The 18,127-nt window shown below is 42.1% G+C and overlaps 1 protein-coding gene across 2 annotated transcripts in view; it reads right to left on the reverse strand.

Annotated features, from left to right (window-relative positions):
• SPATA20 (spermatogenesis associated 20) overlaps nucleotides 1-17,519 on the reverse strand; it is a 51,869-nt gene extending 34,350 nt beyond the window's left edge. Inside the window, exons 1-7 of one of the 2 annotated variants that reach the window (XM_081319940.1) lie at nucleotides 17,365-17,519; nucleotides 10,352-10,489; nucleotides 7,974-8,038; nucleotides 6,747-6,901; nucleotides 6,517-6,660; nucleotides 5,607-5,808; nucleotides 5,376-5,506 (exon numbers count right to left, since the gene is read on the reverse strand). In XM_081319940.1, coding sequence (XP_081176066.1) covers nucleotides 5,376-5,506; nucleotides 5,607-5,808; nucleotides 6,517-6,660; nucleotides 6,747-6,901; nucleotides 7,974-8,038; nucleotides 10,352-10,489; nucleotides 17,365-17,459 — 930 coding nt within the window. In that variant the 5' untranslated portion in view covers nucleotides 17,460-17,519. Of the gene's footprint in view, nucleotides 1-5,375; nucleotides 5,507-5,606; nucleotides 5,809-6,516; nucleotides 6,661-6,746; nucleotides 6,902-7,973; nucleotides 8,039-10,351; nucleotides 10,490-12,132; nucleotides 12,256-17,364 lie in introns of those variants that run through there. The other variant, XM_081319941.1, reaches the window with a different exon arrangement.
• Between the last annotated feature and the right edge of the window lie 608 nt (nucleotides 17,520-18,127).

Here is an 18,127-nt window from a genome sequence, read left to right on the forward strand (position 1 = left end):
CAAGGGCTTCCGGTTCATGAGAATTAGAGAGGGCATCTCTGTTGATGTAACCTATTTACAAATGGCAATTTCTTATTTTAATTACCCAACCACCATATTGTTTCATAAATACATGTACATGTAAATATTAAAAATCAGTAAAACTTGTTTTAAAAAAAAGAAAAAGAAATGCAAGAAAGCAAAATGGCTGTCTGAGGAAGCTTTGAAAATAGCTGAGGACAGGAGGGAAGCAAAAGGCAAGGGAGAAAAAGAAAGATACGTCCAATTGAATGCAGAATTCCAGAGAATAGCTAGAAGAGATAAGAATGCCTTCTTAAATGAACAGTGTAAAGAAATAGAAGAAAACAATAGCATAGGGAGGACCAGAGATCTTTTCAAGAAAATTGGAGAGATGAAGGGAACGTTTCATGCAAAAATGGGCATGATAAAGGATCAAAATGGCAGGGACCTAACAGAGGCAGAAGAGATTAAGAAGAGGTGGCAAAATTACACAGAAGAACTATACAAGAATGAGCTTAACGTCCCTGATAACCACAGTGAGGTGGTCACTGACCTCGAGCCAGACATCCTAGAATGTGAAGTGAAATGGGCCTTAGGAAAGCTGAGCAACAACAGGGCTACTGGAGGAGAGAGTATTCCAGCTGAGCTATTCAAAATCTTAAAGGACGATGCAGTAAAAGTGCTACACTCAATTTGCCAGCAAATTTGGAAAACTCAACAGTGGCCACAGGATTGGAAAAGATCAGTTTACATTCCAATTCCAAAGAAAGGCAGTGCCAAAAAATGTTCAAACTATCGCACCATTGCACTCATTTCACATGCTAGTAAAGTTATGCTTAAAATCCTAGAAGCTAGATTCCAGCAGTATGTGGATCAAGAACTACCAGAAGTACAGGCAGGATTTTGAAGAGGCAGAGGAACTAGAGATCAAATTGCCAACATAGACTGGATAGGGCTCGCAACTTGGGTGTCCTCCTAGATTCACAGCTCTCCTTAGAAGATCATATAGGAGCTGTGACTAGGGGGGCCTTCGCCCAGGTTCGCCTAGTGCGCCAGTTGCAGCCTTATCTGGACCGGGATGCCTTGCGTACAGTCACTCATGCGCTCGTGACCTCTCGTTTAGACTACTGCAATGCTCTCTACATGGGGCTGCCCTTGAGGACCACTCGGAGGCTTCAGCTGGTGCAGAATGCAGCCGCGTGAGTTGTGTTGGGGGTCTCCCGATACTCCCATGTTACACCTCTGCTCCGTGAGCTGCATTGGCTTCCAGTTGCCCTCCGGGTGAGATTCAAGGTGCTGGTGATGACCTATAAAGCCCTACATGGCATGGGTCCAGATCACCTATGGGAGCACCAGCTGCCGGTGTCAACTTCCCTCCGTCCAGTGCGCTCCCACAGAGAGGGCCTCCTCAGGGTGCCACCGGTCAGAGAATGTCGACTGGTGACCCCCAGGGGGAGGGCGTTCTCTGTGGGCGCGCCAGACCTTTGGAACCGCTTACCGGTTGAGCTCCGGACGGCTCCCGACCTTCGCTTCTTCCAACGTGATCTAAAAACTTATTTATTCGAACAAGCCGGCCTGGTCTGATGGGTTTGGGGTTTTAACATTGATTTTAACTAATTTATTGCATCGGGCACAATTATTTAATTTGTTTTTTAACTTTTGTATCTTGTACTTTTGATATTTATTGCCCTGTACACCGCCCTGAGTCCTTCGGGAGAAGGGCGGTATATAAATCAAATAAATAAATAAATAAATAAATAAATAAATAAATAAATAAATAAATAAATAAATAAATAAATAAATAAATCATGGAGAAAGCTAGGGAGTTACAGAATAACATCTACTTCTGCTTCATTGACTATGCTAAAGCATTTGATTGTGTGGATCACAACAAACTGTGGCAAGTTCTTAAAGAGATGGGAGTACCAGACCATCTTATTTGTCTCTTGAGAAACCTATAAGCGGGTCAAGAAGCAACAGTGAGAACTGGACACAGAACCACTGATTGGTTCAAAATTGGGAAAGGAGTCCGGCATGGCTGTATACTGTCGCCCTGCCAATTTAATTTATATGCAGAGCACATCATGAGAAAGGCAGGGCTAGACGAATCAAAAGTTGGAATTAAGATTTCCGGGAGAAATGTCAACAACCTAAGATATTTAATAATTTAATAATAATTTAATTTGTATACTGCCCTTCTCCCGAGGGACTCAGGGCGGTGATATGCAGATGATACCACTCTAATGGCAGAAAGTGAAGAGGAACTAAAGAGGCTCTTGTTGCGAGTGAAGAAGGAGAGTGCAAAAGTTGGGTTGAAACTAAACATTAAGAAAACCAAGATCATGGCATCCAGCCCTCTCAATTCCTGGCAAATAGATGGAGAAGAAATGGAGGTAGTGACAGATTTTATTTTCCCGGGCTCCAAGATCACAGCAGACGGGGACTGCAGCCAAGAAATTAAAAGACGCTTGCTCCTGGGGAGGAAAGCCATGGCAAATCTAGACAGCACACTAAAAAGCAGAGACATCACCCTGCCAACAAAAGTGTGTATAGTCAAGGCTATGGTCCTCCCAGTTGCAATGTATGGCTGTGAAAGTTGGACCATCAGAAAGGCTGAGCGCCAAAGAATTGAAGCCTTTGAACTATGGTGCTGGAGAAGACTCCTGCGAGTCCCTTGGACTGCAAGGCGATCAAACTGGTCAGTCTTAGAGGAGATCAACCCTGACTGCTCTTTAGAAGGCCAGATCCTGAAGTTGAAACTCAAATACTTTGGCCACCTAATGAAAAGGAAGGACTCACTGGAGAAGAGCCTTATGCTGGGAAAGGTTGAAGGCAAGAGAAGAGAGAAGAAGGGGACGACAGAGAATGAGGTGGCTGGATGGAGTCACTGAAGCTATAGGCGTGAGCCTAAATGGATTCCAGAAGATGGTAGAGGACAGGAAGGCCTGGAGGAACATTGTCCATTGGGTCGCGATGGGTCAGACATGACTTCTCAACTAACAACAACAATTAACAATAAAGATATTAACAGACAAGAAAGATGTCACAGGCTACCACTTGGAAGGTAGCAATGAAGGCCTTTGAAGAGATATTTGGATGCCTTGATTTGTCTATATCTACAAAACTCTAAACTGTTCAGACTTTTTTCCTATAATATTCTGTAGGAGCAAAGTTAGCCACTGAAGAAGTAGAGTTGAAAACAACTCTACTTGGAGTTGAAAATAACTCTTGAGAACACCATGGATAGAGAAAAAATAAATAATTTTATTCATTTATTTATTCATTTAATATATATGCCACTCATCTCACCATCAAGCAACTCTGGGTGGCTTATAATCCAGATCACAGAACAATCCAATGCAGAGTTCTCACTCACAGTACAAATGACCAGGCTCAAGTTATCACTTTTGGGACATATTATTCTCTCTTGAGAAACCTATAATGGCTATGAATGGTGGAAGGGAAAAAATTATGGCCAGCAGAAAAATGGATGTATTCAATTGTAGTGAAGATGGATGCACAACTGAAAGACCAGGTTTTGGAGAGATCATCTTGGAAGAGGTTTGTGATCACTATGAGTAAATTTCAACTCAATTAATCAAAATAAAAATTAAAATGTGGGGAGACTCGTTAGACCATGTGCCTGGCCTACAGTGTGCCCTTAGTGATGCCCTCGACGTGATGTCCCGTTGCCTGGAGGCGGTCCGGGTCTGGATGGGGAGGAACAGGCTTCAGCTCAACCCTGACAAGACTGAGTGGCTGTGCGTGTTGGCATCTCAGGAAACGCAGAATATTCCATCTCTTAATATGGGGGGTGAGCTATTACCCCCCGTAGATCGGGCTCGCAACTTGGGGGTCCTTCTAGATTCACAGCTCTCCTTAGAAGATCATATAGGAGCTGTGACTAGGGGGGCCTTCGCCCAGGTTCGCCTGGTGCGCCAGTTGCGGCCCTATCTAGACCGGGATGCCTTGTGTACAGTCACTCATGCGCTCGTGACCTCTCGTTTGGACTACTGCAATGCTCTCTACATGGGGCTGCCCTTGAGGACCACTCGGAGGCTTCAACTGGTGCAGAATGCAGCCGCACGAGTGGTGTTGGGGGTCTCCCGATACTCCCATGTTACACCTCTGCTCCGCGAGCTGCATTGGCTGCCAGTTGCCCTCCGGGTGAGATTCAAGGTGCTGGTAATGACCTATAAAGCCCTACATGGCATGGGTTCGGATTACCTACGGCAGCACCTGCTGCCGGCATCAACCTCCCTCCGTCCAGTGCGCTCCCACAGAGTGGGCCTCCTCAGGGTGCCTCCGATCAGAGAATGTCGATTGGTGGCCCCCAGGCGGAGGGCGTTCTCTGTGGGCGTGCCAGACCTATGGAACCGCTTGCCGGTTGAGCTCTGGATGGCCCCCGACCTTCGCTCCTTCCGGCGCAATTTAAAAACTTATTTATTTGAACAATGTGGCCTGGTTTGATGGGTTTGGGGTTGGATCTAATTTTAACATAGTTTTAATCATTGTATTATATTGGGCATGATTATTTAATTCTTTTAACTTCTTTTAACTTTTGTATTTATATTCTGATATTTATTGCCCTGTATACCGCCCTGAGTCCTTCGGGAGAAGGGCGGTATAAAAATTTAATAAAACTAAAACTAAACTAAACTTAGTTTATATAGGTACCCAAAATCTCCATGTATCTACTACCACTGCTTTCCACCCCAAAAATCTGCTCAATTCTTCCACATGCTAGAAACAGTACAAACATGAGATGCGATATCCTTCCAATTACAAACACCACCAAATCAACTATTTAGCAAGCTATGTATGATATGATTACCCTGGAAAGAGAGGACTGATTAATTCTTCATTCTCCATAAGACAAAATGAGTAGGACTCTAGAGAGAGTAGAATATGCAAACAATATGTAAAATGAGGACCCAGATTGTTGGGGGCAATAAGCTGACTTTGTAATAATGCCCCTTGGGGGGGGCGAAAGCCCTAATAAGCAGGCATATACATAGAATGAAGGCTACTGCTAAGCTTGTAAGCCGCCCTGAGTCTTCGGAGAAGGGCGGGATACAAATGGAATTAAAAATAAAAATAAAAATAAATATGCTTTAAAACACCTGCATTTTTGGCAATATTTTTAGAATTCAAAAATGTGCCACAATTTTTAAGAATTACTAGATTCCAAAGGCAATTTTGTATTTGTTGATTATACTTTTTATCTAACTTCTAACAAACTAATTTCTAACTTCTCAAAGTGGAAAGCAAATTTATGAAATCACAAATGTAAACTGGAAAGGGGTGGACAAGCAGACAAACAGGCTCTGACAAACATTATTTCTGAATTCCTCAATGAAAAGTTACGATCTTACCTGTGAAATATGATCATGAATGCCACCATATGCCATCATCTTGAGTGTATGCAGGGCCATATGAAGTGCTCGTGCTCCCTCAGCATTTGACCGTTGAAGACCCCAATAGGAGAAGAGAAAATTCAAATTAACTGGAATAAAAGAAAACAGTAAAGTAACGAACATTAGTCAATTGTTTATGTAATAGTAGTAGCTCTTCCTACAGAAATAGCTAGACAATCTTGAACTAACCTGGGGTTGGGAATTTGGGAGATTCTGAGAATCCACCATATTCTTCATCATAGGTCTCTGCTAGTTGTTGGAAACATCGGGTTGTCACTTCTTTTAAGGATGGGGGTGCTTCCTCCCCTCGAACGCCAACGTCAGTCCTAGCTAACAGTGCAGACAAGATTTTCTGGCTGTTTTCCAAAAGGATATTTTTGTTCCGTTTCCACTGAGGAGTGGGGAGAAGATATCTAAGTCATAGTTTGCTACTCTTTATATGTGCCTCATCTAAAAACATATTGTTCAAAGTTGTTTCAAAAAATGGTTTGACATCATAGATGCTCCTCCACACATATCAATTTAAAAATGAGATAGCAATGCATTAGGGACAATACACTCCAGCTGAGGTTTTACATATATATGTTTGCTTTTATGTAAACTGAATCATTATAGTTACATGGCATAACCTATGGGTTAGAATATTGTATGAACTCTACCTATAGTTCCTTCAATAAAAATAGGTTAAATGAGCTAATGTACGAGCCTAGTTAATGAGATGCTCTAAGCTGTTGTATCATGACCATAGAGGGGAAAAATCACTACATGAAATTTTAATCCACAAAAATGTTTTCTAACAGTTTTTGTTAATGTATTACCTACCTTCAGCGATATGCAACATTATGTAAATTAAAATATTAAAAACATGTGTTTTTAACCAAAACTGATTTCTATCCACGGAATATTTTCCATTAGAAAGTTTTGTATGACTCAGTTTCTCTTTCCTTAAATCACGTTGTCCCTGAGCTTAAGCTAAAAATTTTTATTCACTGCATTTTCTCTTATAAACCTTTCAAGTAAAAGCTCAAAATTGACACTAGTGTATGCTATTCCAAAGACACATTCAGCTTATTACAATTATGCATACTGAATCTCCTACCTGCTCTAGGATGCGAAGTAGAACAGTCCGAAAGCCAACCTGATAAATTCCATCCTCGGGTGGGAAATAAGTTCCACCTACAAATGGTTTGAGATCAGGAGTCAACCACACACTCATTGGCCAACCACCTCCGCTGCTGGTTGCCTGCAGTGAAAAAGAATGAGATAGATCAGAAACCCTTCACATATGTTCTGGAAACAACCAAGTTTTCTCCACGTCCAACTCCCCACCTGCACAAAGGTCATGTAAACTTTATCAACATCCGGACGCTCCTCACGATCCACCTTGATGCACACAAAATTCTCATTCAAAATCTGACCAACTTCTTCACTCTGAAAGGATTCTTGTTCCATAACATGACACCAGTGGCAAGTTGAATAGCCAACTGAAAAAAAGTATCAATTAAAGAAAGATTATTTCTGAAAAAAATGATTAACCATAATTTACAAAGTGTTGGTTTTTAGTCCAAGGGAAGGGGCGTGATGGGAGTTTAAGACGAGATCACCCCATAATCTCCCTTAGCACATTTAAGGGGCTGAGCAAAACAAGAACAAGAACTGCAGATCAAACAAGAATTGCTGACCATAAGCAATGTTGGTGATTCTAATCCTACATAGGTTTTCCAAAAAAATGAGAAAATATTACTTCTAAGCAGCAATAATGCTAGTATAATAGTAAAAGGTTGGTGAATAAATGGGATTTGGATGTTTAAGAAAAAGTTTCAATAGTGAAGTTTTGAAAAAAAGATTGTAAAAATTGTAGAAGCAGGAAAAGCAATAACAGCAACTTGGAAACGATAAGCCTTTTTAGGTTTTGTTCTGCTGAATGGTTCCTTGTATGCTACAATACCCTCAATTAAATATTATCATCTTGTGGGATCTAGGAAGCATGCCTTCTCTATCACTGTCCCTGCCCTCCAGGCAGCAAACCCCTCCCAAAGACATAGGTGGTGCCCAAACTCCTGGAGTTCCAGAAAGACTTTGCCCGCAAGCCCAGGGTTAATGTATTTGTGGAGGCTCTGCCAGGGCTTTCAAGTTCTATATTTTTTATATATATTTTTGACTGCATATATGGATTTTATACATTACCAAGAGTCTACTGGAGTGGGCAGACATAACAAATTTAATGAAATAAGTACACTCAAGCAAAACTATTTTAAAAAATCCAATACATAAATCCACCCCATTCCTCCAATGTATATCTTTATCCATACTCTTTTTAACTCTCAGTTGTTTTATACAACCAATGGATTACTTTCTAATGAAATAACAAATCTATTGATGATGATGATGATCAATAGCAAATCTATTTATGATCTTTGTAATATAAGCTCCTTCTCATTACAAAAGCAAATTGCATATCAAGAAATACAATTTTTACTTTATTAAATTTATTATTTAAAATAGTATTGTTTTTATCTGTAAGCTCACAAACACACATCACACATTCATTTTTACCTGACAGAAATATTAACTTGTCCTCTCTCTTTGCCTTATCAAAGGCTTCCTGGCCCCATGGATACCTGAAGAAAATTGAGGAAAGGAAGAAGCTGGATTTTTTTATAGTGTTTCCTTTGTAATATACCTATGTTAAATGTAGGTAAGTGGCTACGACCTGTTCTAACTGCTTGGAAAGCTTTCTGATATAAGACAGCATCCACAGAAAAATTCAACACTGTTGCTTTGCAGTCCAACATTTCCTGCCAAGCAGAAGAAACCATGTCCATTCTAAAAAGTGCTGCCTGAACTATTTGCACAGGAAATAACACATTTGGTAAAATCTGGAACTATGCCAAAGTAACTCTCCTGGCTGGTCTCCATCCGGAAGAGGGGGGGGGAGCAGAGCAATTTAGCATAGGTTAGGTGTCAAGTGTATAGTTAGAATTTGAGCTCATTGCTGCTGTTGATTTTAAGTATCCATGAAACCATTTTAATTAAAAGTAGCTTGCTGTGTAGTGAACAATCAGGGTGTTCTGGCCAGTCAAATGTTGGACAGGGATTGGGGAGACCCATACTCAGATCCATCTTCATAAAAATTCACAGAATGACTTTAAACCAGACACTCCCTTCACTAACCTACCTCGTAAGCTGGCTGTTGTAAAGATAAAATTATACGAGACCTGCATGTTAGATATCCTAAGCTGTTGGGAGAAAAGTGGACTATGTATCTAATTAATAAACAATGGGAAACTTCTTATTGTTCTATGAGCATTCTTGAAAGATGGGTTCAGGGATTTTAATCTCATATTAAAAATTAGCTTTTTAAAAAATGTTTTGCATCCACTCCATTTCAGCTACTTTGTCATTGAGCAAAACAGTCACTAAGTGAAGCATATGATTCACATGACTCAGAGAGATCATTGGTTGCTGCTATCTCATTTAGATAAAATCCTCTTGTGCGGCAATGCCATTGTTACTCTTATTCTGCCATAAGTTATTTTCAGGCACATAAATTTGGTTGTAAGTATTGTATGCGCATGGATCAGAAAATGAATTGTGTACTACCATTTATTACTATCTTATTTGCAAATAGTTGCTAACTAAGGTAGTCCCAAAGCAAGGAGGCATTGTATTAAAGAAACCAATTACTGTATGATTATATCAGCAATACAATATAATATAGAAGTAAATTTAAATAAAAAAGGAAGGGAAAAAGATAAAATGTCTGGACAACAATATTAGAAGCAAAGCTACTCCAAACATTTTGACCAAATTGTTCAAAAGTCCTCTCCTTGCCCTTCTATCAAGAAATTCAACAATATCATAATTCAAATGTTAACAAAGGACACCTGTTATATATACTATCTTTAGGTTTTACAGAACAAAAGATATCTAAAATCAAATACAGACATGTCTCAGCTTTTCAGTCCGATTAAACATTTTAGATTTCATCTAAAGACATAGATCAAGCCAATCAATTCACAATCCATTTTTTCAGTAAATAGATACAAAATAGGCACAACATACAAATTTTTAAAAACTTAAGATTAACTATAACCCAAAACAACATAAAAGACAATTAAAATGGAAGAAAAACAAATATGCTACTAAAACAACTGTGTGAATAAAATGTTTTAAGATTTCTTTTGTTCTGTACCAAAATACATTTCAGATTCAGAAATGAAAAAGTAAAGAAGTACATTGGCCCTCCATAAAGGAGCTGCAACTTTTCCTGGGCTCACAGAGTACCTACACAATCCTGACAAATATGAATTAAGGAGGTGCTGACAGCACACACCCAGAGCCACATCAAAGCACTTTGTTAGCTTCTCCCTTGTTATCTAAGGAAAATCTCAGTCACTGTCACTAATCACCATCTGTCCAACCTTCAATGCTGAGCCTCAGCACCTAACAGTAGGGCTTAGGCAGTCTCGTATAACCTCTTAATATGCAGAACAGAATAAAATAAAAATAGGCAAGGAGAAGGAGGAAGAGGAAATCCAAATCTCAATCATAGAAAAGAGTGGAAATAAAAGAAATAAAAAGAGGCAAGAATAACAAGGGAGAGGTATAAATAAATATGATTATATAAACCTTAGATTCATCTCCTTTGCAGATAAGATAAAGGAGGAGCTCAGAAACAAGCTACAAACAGGAATTCAGAAACAAGGATGGAATTAAGCTTACGGTCTGTATCTGAAAGTTGAGAGAGTGCTGTTTAGACACTGAGTTGCAGGAGGAAAAATGTTTTTATGAGAATGGAAAATCTGGAGGCTGCTATAAATATTAAAGGAAAATGGTAGATTCTTAAAGAAAAGTGTCTGTGAAATCCCCAAATGATCTATTTCACATCACTCCTGTGCCTAGTAAGAGAAAGGGGGGGGGGGAATCCTTACCAGTCAACAGGGTTGTGGGCATGTTGAAGGAGATAAGGAGATTTCTCATGGATGAGCCGGTTAGTATAGAGGCTGTTGTTGGTCTGGCTGCCTTTCCCCCCTGTGGCCATGCTTGAGGTCGCCCTCAGAAAGATCGTCCTGAAACAAGAAATGCCAAATATAGACAGAAGGCAATTTGGTCAGTTTCTTTCCCAAGCAGCTAGGTGTAGATTGGATTTCAGGTTGGGTTTCTAGGGCAATGTGCAGCATATACTTCCTCAATTGGCATTTTATCAGACTCAAAACTGCATTGCCGGGAAACAGACCCGTCTGAATTCACAAACAAACAAATTGGCATTTTGTCCAAATCAAAACTGGATAGTCAACAGAACTTAGGAGGCCTACTGCTAGACTTTAGGCTCAGTAGGCATGTGGTTTTCAGTCAAACAGGCTTCCTTCCCAGGTAATTCCTTGCATAGGCCCCAGGGAGTAAATCATGATTTCACACGCATTAAACATAACAGAAGGAAGTCATTTTTTTAGCCTAAAATTTTAGGACATCGTTCAAAATGTAGAAAAATTCCTAAGTTGTTGTTGTTGGCTGCAGGCAGACAAATAGACTGGTACTAATAAAGGAGAATATTTGTAACTTAGGGTTGACATGAGGGGTCCTTAGTGCTCTCTGAGCTTGCTTGTTTTCTCACAGACATTTCATTACCCAAACTAGTGCAAGAAAACAAGCAAGCTCAGAGAGCACCAAGGACCTCTCATGTTTAGACCGGATTTGGCATTTTTATCCAGTACTCAGTCCTTCTCAAGGACCTGGGATAACCAGATGTTTTTGTCTGATGCATTAGATACCATCACAGAATGTAAGCTGTTCCGATTATTATTATATCACCTCCATATTAAGACTGATGATCAAGATTGTCTTCTTAATTTCAGTCTGTAACTGGAGGGAGAGGCTTTTACCCTTCATTTGGTTGTTCCCTTTCTTTCTGAGGCCATGGTAAAGTTTATTATATATTACTACATATGCTAAGAAGGAAGGCCTACAGGAAAGGAATAAGATTCCCTTCCCAGATCAACCCCAAAGGATATAGTATCTCCCAAATTCATGCTCATGTTTATGAGGAAGGCAGCAGAAGCGGCCTTCAGCTCCGCAACTACTTCCTTCAGTTACCTCAGGCCTCCTCAGACCATCTCAGCTCTCAGCCAGCATCTGAGTTGGAAGAAAGTGAGGATTTCAAACCCAAGCCATCTACAGGGTACACTGGGGAGGACAGAAATTGTATTCCAGTTCCCCCCTAACACACTTTGTCATTTCCTAAACCTATACAGTTTAAGAAGCTACCATGCTATAAAGCTGAGTGCCAGTCCCTACAATTTGAAAAATGAGTGCTTATCATTGGCAGCCATTTTATATATGTGCTGAGGAGAGGCTCTCAAAATTATCAATCTGCCCATTTGTCCCAAATGAGCCTTTCTCTTGCTCTACAGTAACCTCATCAATCCTAAACTTTCTACTCTTTTTATTCCGGTTGTTTGTTTTATAAATAATGTTTTCTGCTCTATGCCTGGTGTAATAACAGCCTCCTTGCTCTCATTATCTTCTCTGGAATATTTGTAATCCACACTTTTTATCTAGGGTTGCTGATCATTCCTCAAGGGTCTAAAACTTTCTAAATGCTATAAAGATTCAAAGTAAAAAGAAATCTGCCATTATTTTAAACAAACTAGGTGGCCTGCCAAGGGATAGACCATATTCCTGTTAGGGCACATAAAACAGTAATGCATAGTACCTCTGATGTACGAAATCCATCATTCTTGGCTCAAACATTTGGTAGAAACTGCACATATTTGGGGGAAATGCATATAAAACTTCAAGCACTTGGGAATATTAGGTACAAATCCTCTCTATATTATGGGCAGCTATGCAAAAGAAAGAAATGAACATCTTAAACGTGGACAATACCAGTATAATAGGAGCAGCTGCTTGAAGTTGTACAGTGGCAATCATAGTAATCTAAACTGATGACACACATACAGTGACATGATCACAGAAATACCACCCACATGTATGTGCACCCCAACCTTTGATGCAAGTAGGGAAACCTTGTCATACAGTATGAGCAACATGTCATCACGAATATTTCATCATTTGCAAGTTTAACTACATGGAGGGAAGTGTAGTGTGGTGCTGTTCTGGGCCCAGTGCTCTTCAACATCTTCATCAATGGTATGGATGAGGGGATAGATGGGGAACTCATCAAATTTGCAGACGACACCAAGCTGGCAGGAATAGCCTATACTCCAGAAGATAGGTTAAGATACAGAAGGATCTTGACAGACTCGAACATTGGGCGCTATCTAACAAAATGATATTCAAAGTGAAAAAGGTAAGGTTCTACATTTAACCCGGAAAAACAGGTATAGTACAGGTGGCACCTTGCTCAATAGTAGCAACTGTGAGAGGGATCTTGGAATCCTAGTGGGCAATCACTTAAATATGAACCAGCTGTGTGCTGCAGCTGCCAAAAAAGCCAACACAGTGCTAGGCTGCATTAACAGAGGGATAGAATCAAGATCACGTGAAGTGTTAATACCACTTTACAATGCCTTGGTAAGGCCACACTTGGAATACTGCATCCAGTTTTGGTCACTACAATGTAAAAAGATGTTGAGACTCTAGAAAGAGTACAGAGAAGAGCAACCAAGATGATTAGGGGACTGGAGGCTAAAACATATAGGGAACGGTTGCTGGAATTGGGTATGTGTAGTTTAATGAAGAGAAGGGTGAGGGATGAAATGATAGCAGTGTTCCAATATCTTAGGGGCTGCCACAAAGAAGAGGGAGTCAAACTATTCTCCAAAGCACCTGAAGGCGGGACAAGAAGCAATGGATGGAAACTACCGTAACCAAAGAGAGAAGCAACCTAGAACTAGGGAGAAATTTTCTGACAGAACAATTAATCAGTGGAACAACCTGCCTCCAGAAGCAGTGAATTCTCCAACACTGGAAGTTTTTAAGAAGAGACTGGACAGCCATTTGTCTGAAATGGTATAGTGTTTCCTGCCTGAGCAGGGAGTTGGACTAGATGACCTCCAAGTCCCTTCCAATTTTATTGTTGTTGTTGTTGTTAACAAAACAACAATAATAATAATAATAAAAATGTGTGTTTGCCACCATAACGTATTTTAAAGAGTAATAAAGATGGGATATAAATATAAATCAATAAATGTACACCTCATGAAACTGCAAGTGAGGCCTAAGATCAACCAGCACCACAATAAATAGAAGATATTTAATTAAACTGAATGATAATATCAATCTTCATTCCATTTTGGGAGGTCTTTTATATTCAAATATCTGCTATTCCTAAGCATTCCTTGGATGCTTAGAAAAAAGCCTCTCATTAAACATAGGTAAGATAAAAATACTTTACTCTTTTCTAAGAATTCAAAACTACCACACTTCAAAACCGTGATAGAGCAGCCTCTCTTGCACCCTCTTCAAAGACCCTTGCCTGTTTCTACCATCATTACTAATCCACATCTGTAATGAAATGTGTGGATGACCTTGGGCAGTGGTGGCAAACCTTTTAGAGACCAAGTGCCCAAACTGCAACCCAAAACCCACTTATTTATCGCTGGGTGCCAGGTGGGCGTGGCCCACTGGGTGGGGGTGGCTGTGGTGGTCATGGAAGATTAGGTGGGTGTGGCCAAGGTGGGTGTGGCCACCTCAATGTTGCTTGTGGGGAGGGACACCTGTTGGGGATGGGCAGGGTTGGGGGAGATCCAGGAGGTCTATGGCAGGTGGGGTGGTAGGCAAGAGACTCATCATGTGAAGTGAGACGAGGCAGGGTGGGGATGCCATTGCCATGGGGCAAGGCAAGGGCTGGGGCAGCTGCTGCCTGACACCATTGGCCCCCGTACACAGAGGCCAGCGAGAGCATGGGGGCCAACAGTGTCCGTCAGTAGCCACAGCCTGCCGGCCCCTCAACCGGCACACTCTGGGGCTCTGCAGCCCGTCACCAGCAGTTCAAAGAAGCCGCCTCCGAGATGGATGGTCAGCCAAAAGCTGAGGAGGCGATACAGTGGGTTGTGCCTGGGAAAAGGAGAGCATGGGAGGCCAGGAGGGACAGGATGGGTGGGAGGGAGGGAAACCAGCCGTGCCAGGATACATTCAGCCACATGGGATCTCGGTGAATTAACAGGCGGCTGGTTGAAGAGGGACAGTTGCCACCTCCGGGGAATGGTGCGGGAGCCCACACCATAGGTTCGCCACCACTGACCTTGGGGATTGAGAAGTAGAGATGCTGTCCAGGAAACGATCAGACAAGAAAGGCAGGAGCTTCCAGTGGCTTAACAGTCAGGGAGAGAAAAATAGGATGGACCTACCCTAATTGATCAGAGAGTTACAAGTGGCTCAAAAGTGGTAAGTTTGTACCTTCAGACTCTTGCAAGATTCTGTTAATGTAGCCTTACAATAAAGTAGAATTAGTTCTTCTAGTCGCTTTTCTTGTCTGGGTTTACCTGGGAGGGTTGACATATTCAAGCTGAGGATTTTCAAACTAGCCCTGACTCCACCCACATTCCAGAATGTAACATGGATCACTAGCGGTAAGGATTCAGTGAAGTAAGTGCTGTATTGAAACAAGACCCCTGGAAAATACTCAGTAGGAGATCTTTTTACATATTGTAAATCAGCTTGTGATTTTCCATATTAGTGGTTTCATAGCACTATACTATTTTTACTCTTTCTGTTTTTTTACACTCTCTCTCTTGCACACACTATATAATAGAATCTGCCTTTTTTGCTGCATAAACATCTGATTAGGAATTTTGGCTGGCTGAGTTCTCTTCTGTCCTATGTTCAGATAAACTATTTATCACTTTTAGAGTACATCTGTGTAAGGCATTTTATACAACTTTGGTCTTGAGCCCATAGATTTGAAATATATATTTCAATTTCACCACAGATCTCTCAAAATGTCACTCAGATTTTTCTTTAGAAGCGATGGGCAGATTACAATCCTCGAGCTTTTTGTTGTCATCCAAGAGTCTTGAATGCATCACTCCTGTTGAGTAAACACCCCTGGAAGTCAAAGGGGTTAACTCCTCCCTTGATGTTGCTACTATCGCTAATTTGTTTAGCATCCTTGATCCATCAGGCCCAGGAGCCAAAGATTCTTTTCACTGCAGAAATCAAGGTATCTGATGCTGTGGCCTAATGTTACTACCAAAAGTTAATTCCAGTCTGCTTCCTAGTGGATCAGTGTGCCAGAGAAAAGGAAGCTGGGAGTTCGTGCCCTTTAGACTTTTCCTACAGAATGTACACAGGTCCCTTTGCTCTTCACCTCCCACTGAATTTATGCATACCATTATGGGAAAGCTCTGGCCTAATGCTGGGACTGCAGGCAATGTCCCTTATGGGAAAAAGGACTTGAGGGGAAAAAAAGAGTGGCTACAAATGCTAGATATTAGGAGAAAAGCAGACAAGGGTGGGAAGAGACCCTTTTAACCCTTCCTCCTTTGCAATTTGAGCAAAGGATAGAGCTTTGGTTAAGTATGCATGTATGCATGCATTGCATGTGACGCCATGAATCTCTCAGAGCCAAAGAAAATACTTATTTTAGGGAGCTCTTGGATACACAATATTCTATCCAAATATACTCTTTAGTTTATATGTCAGTATTCCCACCTTGACACCTTCTAGATGTGTTTGACTACAACTTCAATTTTTCTCCAGCTCACACAATTATACTAGTTGAGTACAATGAGTATTATGTATACGGGGCTTTAAGTCATCATAACTTATCAGTTATTATTCATAGCAGTATAATCTGGGATATACATGCTCTAAATAAAAATCAGTTATGTTAAATACTGATTTTTATTTAGAGCATTTATATCCCAGGTTTCTCCTGTAATAGATTTTAAGAAATATAGGGTAAAGATTTCCTTTTCAGACCCTACACCAGGGGTCTTCAAACTTGGCCCTTTTATGACTTGTGGACTTCAACTCCCAGAATTCCTCAGCCAGCATACGCTGGCTGAGGAATTCTGGGAGTTGAAGTCCACAAGTCATAAAAGGGCCAAGTTTGAAGACCCCTGCCCTACACTGATTCAACCCTTTAAAGCTTCATCAATCTTCCTAATGGATGGCTTGCTCAGACTGGGGGAGTAAACACCAATAAGGATGTAACAAAAACGTAATTATCAACAATGGGAGGAAAAACAATTTCACTGTTCTCCAAAATCAACATTGGCCTGAAAAAGCTAGTCGTATCAGGCTAACCCGAACGGGCAGGCGGAGAACCAAAGTCTGCTTCCTAGCGGATCAGCGTGCCAGAGAGAAAAAAGTTGGCAGTTCGTGCCCTGTAAGGCTTTTCCTAGAGAGCGCACGCGGGTCCCTTTGCTCTTCACGTGCCACTGGATTTACGCATACCATTACGGGTAACCTCAATCCACGAGGTTTCAGAAGTAGGAAGTAGCTATTGCTGCAGCCATGCCAACGGCCAAGATCAAGCCTCGTCAGGCCCTCACCCACCCCCCCGGGTTGGATCAAAACTAGGCCACGCCTTCTCAGAGTCTCCTAAACGGCAACAGAAGAGATGGAATCTCTTCCAGGTCGAGCGAACGTTACGCAGTTTAAGAAGAACCGGCACCGACGGAGAAGTTGCCCCAGTCCAGGGGTCGGCAACCTCGGCTCTTTTATGACTCGTGGACTGGACTGTGCTGGCTCAGGAATTCTGGGAGTTGAAGTCCACGAGTCATAAAAGAGCCGAGGTTGCCTACCCCTGCCCCAGTCAAATGAACGCGGAGTCAAAAGACACGCGGCTTTCCTCCGTGGCCGGAGAGAAATCCCTATTTCCCCTCCCGGATCTGTTCCTCCCACCCCCCCCAAAAAAATCCGCATGTAAACACCGCAAGCACGTGAGCTTGCCCGGACCAATGAAAACCCGCAAGAGGCCGAGGACTTGGGGCGACGAGGGAGAGCCGCTCTTGGTTCTGCGGCGCGGCCCCGATACCTGCGCGTCCAGGGGCTCCGCTTGTGCCCGGGCCGGCGGCGGAGCAGCAGGGTAGAGCTCGTGCGCCGCCAGAGCGCGACGGGGGCGGAGATCATCGGGGCCTAGTCAGAAGGAAGCACCGGCTCCCGTCGGAAGCGGGCGCGCATTGGAGTCCCTCCCCAGATTTTCACAGCTGTGTTCCAGCGTCACGGAAGGGGTGTAACTCTGTTTTGACATCGGTTTCAGAAAGGGGAAGGGTGTTTCAGCAGAACAAGACAGAGAAAAGACCGGGTGAGCGGGAGAGGATCGGCTCTCCCTGACGTTACATTGAAACAAACTGGATACCTATATTGCAGAGCAGGGGTCTTCAAACTTGGCCCTTTTATGACTTGTGGACTTCAACTCCCAGAATTCCTCAGCCAGACACGCTGGCTGAGGAATTCTGGGAGTTGAAGTCCACAAGCCATAAAAGGGCCAAGTTTGAAGACCCCTATTGCAGAGGCTAGTTTGCGGTGTAGTGGCTTAAGCCATCAGGCTTGAAACCTTGAGACGGTGAGATCTAGTCCTGCCTCAGGCTGAAAGCCAGCTGGGTAGTTCTAGGCTAGTCACTCTTTCAGCCCTAGGCGGCAGGCCGTGGCAAGCACTTCCCAAAAAGGTTGCCAAGAAAACTAGAGACTGGTCCAGTTGAAGGCGCGCACACACGCACATTGAAGAGACATAGTGCACGTGGGCCGAGCCATTTTCTAACAGGTCAGTCTGTGAATTTCAAGGCAGGGAGCCCCTG

Source organism: Vipera berus (assembly GCF_964194415.1).
Source record: "Vipera berus genome assembly, chromosome: 2".
NCBI lineage: Eukaryota > Metazoa > Chordata > Lepidosauria > Squamata > Viperidae > Vipera > Vipera berus.